This window comes from Ptychodera flava, chromosome 7 (genome assembly GCF_041260155.1).
Source record: "Ptychodera flava strain L36383 chromosome 7, AS_Pfla_20210202, whole genome shotgun sequence".
In the NCBI taxonomy this organism is placed as follows: domain Eukaryota; kingdom Metazoa; phylum Hemichordata; class Enteropneusta; family Ptychoderidae; genus Ptychodera; species Ptychodera flava.
In genome coordinates, this window is record NC_091934.1 from 11,029,964 (window position 1) to 11,041,266 (window position 11,303).

The 11,303-nt window shown below is 37.8% G+C and overlaps 1 protein-coding gene across 1 annotated transcript; it reads left to right on the forward strand.

The window, feature by feature from the left end:
• Positions 1-6: 6 nt before the first annotated feature.
• On the forward strand, positions 7-6,538 carry LOC139136776 (cell division cycle-associated protein 3-like). The gene is made up of 4 exons (XM_070704603.1): positions 7-128; positions 2,546-2,783; positions 3,264-3,740; positions 4,250-6,538. Exons 2-4 carry the CDS (start codon positions 2,552-2,554, stop codon positions 4,522-4,524), a joined length of 984 nt encoding a protein of 327 aa, XP_070560704.1. The 5' UTR covers positions 7-128; positions 2,546-2,551; the 3' UTR covers positions 4,525-6,538.
• Positions 6,539-11,303: the final 4,765 nt, after the last annotated feature.

The following is an 11,303-nucleotide window of genomic DNA, read 5'->3' on the forward strand; positions in this document are numbered from 1 at the left end:
AACTGTAGCAGATTACAAAAGCTACCCAAACGCACACCTGATTGGTTCCAGCGGCAAATTTAAAAAGCCTTCGGTGTTTCATCCACAACAAAGCTGTAGCGTCACTTTGGTGGAAGAATATTTGTTCGGTAAGGCTTTTTTCATGCCCTTTTCCTGTCTTTCATGGTGTGACAAATGCAAACGATTTCAACAACAGTGATGCTTAGGCTTTATTTAGGCTTGGTATATAAAATACATCAAACTGAAAAGGTAGTAACTCTTGTTGCGTGCACATTCTGAAGTTCATATTCTGCCATGATTTACACTGCACGCGTACAGTCCGTGTACCCATGGAGGTACCGTACATACTAGTATTACTACATCACATATGCACGGAGCTAAAAAGGAGCTCATGATGTACACGGACTGTAATCGAACGGTCTGGTACTGCACTTTGCCAGCTATTCAGTCTAAAAGACTACGTTTCTTGTGATATTTCTCAGCGAGAGAGCTCTAAGCGGCGTACGTTGTGGTTGTAAATCGTCAAAGTTTGTAGCAATGCTAACTGACGTGGGGGCGCTGCAGGGTTGAGGTATAAAAGCTGACATAAAATTGACCTCACTTATCAGATTACCAGAATGGCTGTTAGTGTGAAACTGAGAAGGTGTACTGCCATCGTTGGCGACTCAAGTGCTAGTTTTGACTATCAATTTCATGTACCAGTTGTATATTGACTAGATAAGGAAAGTTCTTCCAATGAGATTAGCAGTTGAAATGTTCATAATGTTATTATAGTTCACACGCCATGAGTACGCGTGTTTTGAAATTACACGTGGCATCACCATTACTCGAACAGGCTGAACCTAATTTCCGATCCCAAATTCCACCGTGTCATTCCGTAAATTCATGAAAAAAGGCTACCTGCCAAAGTTGCAGTGAAACATTCAATAAGTGATAAATTTGTATGAATTATTGAATAACTTATAGTTGCCGCGTAGAAAGTACCGTGTACAACATATACATAGGCTGGAAAATAACATTGCAAGTACGCGCGCACACGGAGCATGTCATGTGGGTGCAAACCTGTCATAGTGGTGCCATTGCGACATACATCCTCTATGGTTACGTCTGTTGTACTAACAAATTATAATTAGTTGTGAAAGTTATGCACAGCGGCATGCATAATTAATTGTGAAATTCAATGAAAGGGCTTTTTAAAGACAGGATGTGATTGGCAAATTTTGACCTTTGACCTTTATCATATTTTTATAGCGTAATTTTGCGTATAATCCAAGTGGATTCATACTCAAAATGGGATTAGACATAGAAATGCTACAAATGCAATGAAATAGCTTCTTTTACACATGAAAAACAAATATGTCATTTTTGGGTGTAATGGTGCAATTTGTAAACATTGCATATGCGCCCAAAATACAGTGAAAGAATAATTATAAAGTCGTGCATAAACTTTGTTTGATAGCTGTCATTTTTTCACTTTTCAGGTGTATGTGACCCAAATTTAACTGACTTCATTCGGGTATCTCATTTGCATAATAATTGGTTGGCATTGCTAGTCAAAGACGATTCATTTGATACCCTATAAAACCTTTTATCACTAATGGTGACAGGTCCTGGGTATCCTTTGTCATTTTGTGTACAAGCATGGAGCTAGCAGGGGAGGGAGTCCCCTTCGGACTAGCTCCATGGTACAAGCAACCATGGGGTAGCTCCATGCCATGGTGTACAGTAGCTCGAGGTTTTAGGACCGGAAGCACAGCCGGTCACAATAGGCAACCCTACAAGGCAGAGCTAATGTTACAGGACTGAAGTGTTTAAAAAAACCCAAAAAACAGGACAACTGAAGATTAGTGGACAAACTGTTGGTTGCGAACTAAAAGGGACTTTCTTTTGGTTTTCTTAATAATTCATGTGGTATTAAAGTTAACTACTCAAGTTACAATACAAACAATTCTAGACTTATATCAAGTCGGTGATCAGTCGGTGAATTTTTAAAAAAGAAAATCACTTGCAACAGTGTCTCTTGTGTCTCCTCTATTTTATGCAAACCTAATTGAAATTTGGCAGGTCAGGTTTTCGAGGTGATCCAACATTTACCTTTGAGTCCATGCAGTAGTGTGTTAGTTTCTGCCAGGATTCACCAGGAGAAACTCCTGTATAGCGTTCACCCCACTCATTATATTCAAACCACTCACATGTTTCATATGGAAAATCATCGCCTTCACCCCACTCAAACATTCACAAATCACAGACTTGAACCAAATCTATTTAAATGCCATTTCTTTGTGTTCACTAATCTTGCTTGCCAAAAGAAACCTATTCACTGCCTTGGTGGGAAGACTGGACAACTCTGGACCCATACTGAGCTACACAACAATTCATCTTAGAGAGTGTGTTTGAATTTTTTCATCAAGAAAGGCACCCTCAGGCAAGCACTGATTAGTACAAAGTAGATACATATATGGTGGGTTGATTGTTCTTCAGGTGTGCTGAAAACCCCTCCAGGTAATTGATTGATGTGTATGTTTTCACTTTTAATTGATTTCAGGAAACAATGGGTGGCAAGGAGAGTAAACCAGAGAGCTCAGAGGAGACATCAAAACCAGCAACTCCAATCGTTCATAGACGAATACTACAAGAAGAGACAGTAGATCCTCGTTCTCCTTCCTGTGGCATTGATAGAACTCCCATCCAGATTGTGAAGAATAAAGTTGTCCTTGATCCAAGATCACCAACAGCTGATATTATCAGAACGCCAATTGTAGTAGATAAGACATGGCAAAAAGGTGTGTATTTTGGTAACTCCTCTCTTAAGTTTAATCTTTTTGTGATTTCTTGTGCTCAGTAAATAGCTTCGTCTTTGTTGTCAGCATGCTTGTCAAGGACAGATAAACAAATGCACTTCTCGTAGAGTTTGGCAATGGAAATGACATGAAAACAAAATGACTACATTTGTATGCTAAGGTTTAAATGCACAGCTGTGGCATGCAAAGTCATGGCTTGCCATTCTTTTGATTGGTACGTTTTTTTATTCATTGCCAGACTATTTGAAAGTTTGAGATCAGATGAGATTCATCATCACTACCGGTGAAATAGGTTATGTTAGTCAGGTAGTGACTAAACATACATGTACATACCAGTATATAAAAACAGTTCAAATATGGGAATTAGGCATCAAGCTAACGCGGATTGCATTTACAAACAATTTGGTAGTGACATCATTTACTTCCCATTTCATCATGTTATTTAATTTGTATTTTTTGCAGTAACTGTGGCTGAGATCCAGAAGCAAATTGAAGAATTTGAAAAAGAAAATGATGTATCAGAGGTAAACTTAAACAACACACCATGCAGTGAGAGTCCAGACAAGACAAGTACATCCAATAAAGAGCAGATTGTGGTGGAAGTGTTAGAAAGGGCAGCAGTAAATACAGCTGAATCACCTGATGAGTCCAAAACTGACAACCAGGACAGCACTGGTGCTACAGTAAACACAGCTAAAGATACCTCTGTGGAAAATATTAATGAAGAATCAGTATTTCCATCTGTGGAAGAAGAGAACGAGGATGAATTTGTGCCAGATGCAGAGGAAATAGCTCCGGAGCCAATCATAGCAATGGGAGGATTAGAGCTTATAAACACACCAGAGTATGAGAAGGAACTCTCTGAGATGAAACAAAGACCATTGCCTTTGTCTGTGGATCTGTCCAAAGAAAATACCGCAGTTATGAATTTATCTGCAGGTAATTTACCAAAATTCAACTTATCCTCATCACTAATGAGTAACTTATTTATGTTCTTATTTTGATTATTTGTTAGTTATTTGCATGTATATGCCAGTATTTGTTGTTTTTGTAATGCAACATCATCTGCTGAAAATAGTCATACATGTACTTGGCAGATCAGAAAGATGTGGTCCCAGACCTTTGATTACTTGATTTTAATCTTGAACTAATAGATGACTACAGATGAAAAGAAACTGTTCTATTCCATGTTTAGATTTCCACAGCAAAATTTATGTGGCTTGCATATGTGCAGGTAGTATCAAAATTTAAATTTCATCAAACAATTTCAATACATATCGGATATAACTATTCACAAGACATTTATGGTTGCCACAAGCCAAAACTCAGCAAAATCTGTACACAAACTGTATTAGAACTTCATTGATGTTCAACATTTGTACTGATATCAACACATCTATACCTTAGGTGGCGCAGTGTCTTACTGTATAGTCCTTCTTGCTTCACAGATCACACAAGCAGTGCATTGCGCAGAAAACCAAAGAGAACCAGTGACAATATCAAACCTGTCAACAGATGCATCGCCATGACATCATCTCCACAAAGATCTCCTCTTGCCGTGGTCAATATTGCAAGCTCCCCCAAGGTTCTCTGGCAGAAGAAAGCATCAACAAACATACCGCTGCAAAGAACACCGCAGAATCAAGTGAAGAACAAGAGATCAAGTGCTGGCAATACACCAGCACGAATGATTGACCTTCTTGTTGACAAAGAAAACATGTAGAAATACCGCTGTCGCATTGTTATCACTTGTAGGGCCAGTAATGCTATCTTCTGATGATTTTTCATGATTTTATTTTGTGTGTCAATTGCAAAAATTCTTTTTCTACTCCGAAAGAATGTCAAAACACCTACACATGGAATCTATACATGTAAAGTGCACTATTGTTGTTGACATTTGAATTCTAGTCTCGACCAGAAAATCACGTTGTCAACGATAACAATGCATTCTACACATGTACAGGCTTAATTGACAAATTGAATGATTGTACATCCACATGCTTTGGTGAGTAGAACAAGAAATTATGGTTGATATTTAAAATAAAAATAGTGAAAAAAAATCATCAAAAAGTTAGCGTTACTGGCCCTGTAATTGTAACTTGACCATGTTTTATTGACGCACTTGACTGTATATTTATGCCTCACAATTAAGAAAGTAAGTGTCAAGTGAGTAAATTGTTAATTTGTGAAAGGGCTAGTATTGATACCAAACTGTACACCTAACAATCCACCATTTTCATCCTAGTATTTTAGGCGATATGTAGTATTCAAACTTCAACATTTTCCTGTGATGAGACTGCAGACTTGCTTGAAAGTGAGTTCCTGTGGTAATGTGCTGCATAACATCATGAATGCGGCTGGCTGTGGCAGATTGACCAGAATATTCAGAAACTAGGATTCATACCTGTGGAAGCACCAGGATGTGAATGTCATGTAGGATTCACAAAAATTACTAATTACATTTCTGGGTCAGAAATGGTAGTTAATGGTGGTGTTGATATGCGCCTTCAATGGAAATACATTATTGGTACTATGTTCTGACATTGTGTTATGTGTTCTAGTTCTATATTTAGTGGCTACATGGCTTACTACAGCTGCCTTTGGTTTTTTCATGTAGCTGTACTTAAAAATCAAAATTGACAAGTATATATTTTTTGCATTGAATTTGATTTTACAATGTATTCACAGCTGCCATGATATTTACAATTTCATGTTACCCAAGTATGTCATTACAATATGTTATTCTGTATATATGTATCCAAAATCCACTGCCGTATACCCAAGATATTTTTTGATGTTTAATATAGCTTTAGTCTTAGGAATGTTATTGTACAGTTTTGCCATAAAGGTTGTTTCAATATCTATGGTATAACAATATTCTGAGATTCCTGGTATATTTTCTACATAGTCAGTAATATAAGTTGTAATGTTGCACTGACTTCCCGATGAACTGGGAATCTAGCATTTAATAGTAGCCATTTGCCTTGCTGTTTGCAGTGCATTCACAATAGTAGCAGACCACTTGTATGCTTAATATATGGTTTTGTTAAACAATCACAAACATTTATCTTTGTCTGTCATCTCTACTCAAACACTGTACAACTTTCATATTAATTTAGTTTTGCTTTTTATTATTTCTAACAGAAAAACGCCAACAAACTTATTACTTAGTTTCAAATTAGTTCTTTTTAGCGATGCCTGTTAATTTTCATCTTTGGCTATCACTCTCCTGAAATTGTTTCATATCTTTCAGACTTTAATCCATGTCATTGGTTGTGCACGTCTACTCTATGTGCTATTTTCTCATCAGAACATGGTCAAAAGCTGAACAAAACTTCCATGTGTGTTATTGTGTTTTTACCTGTGAAAAGTAGCCCACTGTAATCTTCTTGAAAAGTGAACAACAATTCTACCAGGCTAGGCTTCACAGCGGCTGATGTTTCACAGTTTGGCAATGGGCCAAATTTAAACTTAAATGCCAAGTCACACAGTGTCACATTTTTGAGACATGACGAAGTGACAAATCAGAAATTGCAGATTGTCCAGTCAGTTCATGTCGTTGTACTCGTAAATGATTCCTATTGGAGAAAATATGATAAAGTTTATGTAAAAACTAAACACAGTGGATAGTTCATCATTTGATTCTACAAGTTTTGCTTATTATCATTTCCTAAAACAGTCTTAGCTCTTTTAATGAGAAATATGTTGTTATAATAATAAAATATGTTTGAAACTCATTGCCTGGGGCCTCTGTTTTTATTGAGGAACTGATTACACATTCATCTTGAATTTCAATACTTGGAACAATTTTTAAGGCCGAGTTACACGAGGCAACTCGCCGAGCAACACGACGAGCAACGCGGTAGGCAACGCATCAAGCGACGCGACTGGAACAGTTACGAGGCAACTCGTTAGGCAACTTGTCGCCAGTTTCCTTACAAAAGATTACGGTGCGCATGCTTGAAGAGCGGACTGTGTTTCGTGGCGGCCCACTATCAAAACGATTCTCTAGATCGTGGCAAACCGCAATATGACCACAAAAATAGTAATATTTCAAATCGTCGAATTAAAGGAAACTCCTACTAAATAATCTACAGATCGGATTAATGAAGGATATTTTCGAAAAATCTTACTAGATGTGTCGTGATAATCAACATATAAAAATTCCAACTAAATAATTGTACAGCTAGAATCATTTCGAATATTCTTATAGAGACATTTTGTCATGTCGAGATGGCTTCACGGGTATGCTTGATTGGTAACATAGGGTAATATAAGGACAGAATTAACAGAAGCAGGTGGTGCGATTGAAATATTAACTGGTTGCCTTGAAAATGGTGACTCTCCTCCAAACTTGCATACGAAATTGTGGCCTTCCTCTAAATTCATGAACCTCCAGTCTTGATTTTAATGCCAGAACATATATAAAAGTGATAATTATTATTTTTTAAGAATTATTAATAATTCAATATTAACGGGAAAATGGTATTCCGCCTCCCGGGCCATAATGGACGAAAGAAACTTTGTACAAAATAATGTACGATACAAAACCGAGTACACTATGGAGTGAAAAGTTTACTTGAGTCTATGATGGTCCTGGAAGGGGTACACTATTTTGGTTGATAGTTTTGGCATTACCAGGGAATTTATAAAACATCTGAGGCCAAAATACGAGACATTTGGATATTTTATCAGTAATTATCTGGGGAAGCAATAACGTCTCAAATTCTCTGTATTGACAATGATGTGATTTAATTTTATCTAAAGATTAAAATTTTACGGCACAGTGAAACAGCAATAAGCTCAAATCAGAATGAGAAATTTCAAAATCAACTTTTCCGCGACACTGTAAAAAGGCTAGCTTGTGGTCATGAGGAGGGTGGTCACGCCGGCCGCGGCCTTCCATTGTAGAAACTTGAAAATTTGGCTATTGAAATGGTGTCATTTTGTGGCATTTTCGGTGCATTTCAGACATGTAAAAGCCATGAGTATTAGCTGTTCTGCAACACAAAAATGATGAATACTTTGTGACAGATCATGGTGCGATGCAATGGTGCAGTGTTTAGGGACGGGTGTCGTCAAATGCGTTCAATGACAGAAATATCGGTCACGTATCGATTAAAGCCCGTCCTGGAATATGCGTATCAGTCATCATTAATGCACCAAATAAGGACATAGTTTTTAAATAAATAAAAAAATAACTTAGATATTTTTAGGTTTACCAAAAGTTCTTGTAACACGTAACCCGAAGTGACAATCGTGTGAATGATGGCATATTTTATTCTGGGGAACTTTGAAATACGCTCCGAATAAAATTTGAATTAATAAAAATATATAAGTTATAAAATGCAAATTATCAGCTCATGGTTAAGGTTAACGGGTACAAAATATTGTCGTACAATAGTCATATTCTAGCAATTTCAGCTTACCAGCGAGCGATCGTTGAATCGCACAGTCTACGAATCCATGAAGCATAGAATGCATCATGGAGGGCAAAGATGTCGGGCATCTTGAGCCTTCCACGTTCGTAAGTTCCAAGCAATGTGAGTCTTTTATTCTGTCAGGCCCATTATTCCATAAAAAACTTGAAAATTGCTTGATTGATCGGCTTCAAAAGTTCATCAAAAGCACCAAGAATTAACAATACGTAAAACAGTTTTAGAAGAGCTACTAATTGGATGATAGTGATTTTACCATACAGACTTAGCTTACGCTTTGACCAGAGTTTCAAAACGGTCTTAAGCCTTTCGATTTTTTTTCTCCCAATTAAGTAGAAGTCTTCAACGGTCGTAACCAAAGTAAATCCCTAATAATTTTTTGATGAAGATTCCAATTTTAAACCAGCCGAGGTGTCGCGTCTATTTTTCCACAAACCGAGCCATAGTGCTTCGGATTTACTAACATTCAGTTGAAGGACAGACACTTTTCCAAAAATCTGAACCGTGTGAAATTCTGTGAAATTGGGAAAACGTTTCGCAATTTTGTTTATGGTTATGGTTACCGCCATTGCTACCGCCTCCACTTAACTGCCTTGAAAAAGGCCATTTTTGTTCTCTTTAGTAGTAATCCCTCCTCATGGTGAGAATGACCTGGTGTATAGGCGCGAGCAAAATGACACTTGATAGTTACATTTGTCGTTTCGCAAAACATCTCGCAAATTGTCCGTTTTGGTGTACAATCTATGGAGCATGTGCTCGTCGGTAAATTAGGATGAAATAATTTCGATTAATTGATTCATTCTTTGGTTTAAGAAAGTATATTGACATTTTTTTTATGTAGGCCTATACTACCTAGGCCTAAGAGGAAAATACTATATCACGATGACGTGGCGACATATTAGTCAGAAAGTTTTACTTCCACATTGTCTTTCGTCAGGCTGATTGTATTCTCTCTGTGTCGTCCCGACCTGATCGATGCGTTCGGTACGTGTAAATATCAGTCCATATATGAGGACAACGGAGAATATTGATGGCTCCTCAGGAGAAATTATCATTCAGCAGTTTATCTAATATTGAAGCGGTTATTCACCAGTTTACCGAAGATTGAAGTAGAATTGATAGAGAGGGTGGATATTTTTTTGATTTGTCTATAGATTTATTGACTTACTGACATATTGATTGGTTGGTGTTTTTTTTTTTTTTTACAGTTTATAGTATATTTCCTGTTCGAGTTTGTAAATTTATATGTACTAACAAGTTCCAATCGATGAGCGCTAACAGGATCACTGTTCTGCGCATGAGTAGAGGTCAAAGGTTTCTTCAAGCGACGCGACGCAGTGTGTACACGGGGCAACTCGTCCAAGCGACGGGCGACGCGTCGCCTGAAAAACCGACATGTCGGTTTTCCGGGCGACGTCGCCTGACCACCTCGGGCGACGCGACGATATCATACAAACGAAGCAACACGGCGGGCAACTCGCGTTGCCTGTCGTGTTGCTCGTCGCGTTGCTCAACGAGTTGCCTCGTGTAACTCGGCCTTTATACCTTTCAGAGAAACAAAAATGGCACCACATTTGTCAGTCTGGCCAGGAATGCAACAGACCCCCAGATGGTTACAAATTTACTGCTCCTTAGTAACCAAAAGAATGTTGGAAGAAACTTATACAACATGTTTCTTCTTTATATGAGAATAATTTTGGCCTGTAGCATTTAATAATCTAAACTCATTGGGTTGATTCCAACTATACCAGTATTGGACGTTTTGTACAGGAAATGGAGAATTCTTTTATGATTTCCAAAGCCTTGGTGACTATTACTGTTTGAATAATTGATTATTGCAAAACTTAGACCTGGAGCGAGAATCGCAATGGTGCTGTGGCATCTCTTGATAGCGCTCAGGTCAAGGGTCACAGATTGGTTCTGTGGAGATGACCCTTGACCAATGCGTGATCAATAGACACCACAGCGCCGCTGTGATATCACAGCTATGCAAAACCATGGATGATGAGGTAATCAATATAATGCATGTAGCTGTTTGATGGTCATGGTGTATATAGGTATGTGCTCATGGTAAAACCTTCCATGTGATATTACAAGCATTTTAATGAAACCAAAGAATAATTCTGACAAATTGCCTGATTTCAGTGATATTGTAACTGATGCACTATTCCATCACTGTGTCATATGAAGAATAATTATCCATCAACCATCAAGTAAATTAGAATTTTCATGCACCAAACGTTCCCTGGCATTCTGTAAAGTTAACTGTTTCTAGGCACCCTAAGGCAGTCCTATTTACGGATGCTTCTGCCCGTTCGCTTTTGGACAGTTGCAAGAGGCCTGTCAGATGACTGCCAGGATATGTCTCCCACTCTCTATGTGTGTGGAGTTGGAACGGCTGAGAGAAGCACATTCAAGGTCATGCCAAAGAGGGTTGACTATTCAATATCATTGGGGAATTTTTTGATGGGTAGAGGGGGGATTCAAAGAAGTCTGCTTTGAAAACAAAATCCAGCCACAGATTGCAGGAACAATTTAAAAGATATTGAAAGCAGGCACAAAAGTGCACCCACAGTTACATGTCATTACTTTTCAGTTTTGGGGGCCCTTTTTCACAACTCCTGATGACACTGCTCAACAAAAGAGCAGGAAATATTGACAGTGAAACACAAAAGATTTTCTTGAAGAGAAAGTACAAAGAGTTTACAGAATTGGCAAAGTATAAAAGCAAATATTCCAAATGGAGCAGAGAGATAAAATAATGTTTCCACCTTCATCTTTCAGGTCTCTATGATATCACATGGTCCAGTCCACATTTCCCTTATATCCTTGAGCACACTTCTCGGTATTTTTGTAATAACCTCATAGTACACAGTTAAAGCTCCATAAGCTGTATCTTTTGGCTATTTTTTTAGAACTTTTGTTTTGTGGTTTCCCTTCACTTTCTGCATTGAATCACTAAACCGTAATTTAATGCCAGATAGTTAGCATATCAACACAACCTATATGAGTATAATCTCGATTGTTATTGTTGAAAATTGTATTCAAGTCCAGACTAGAATTC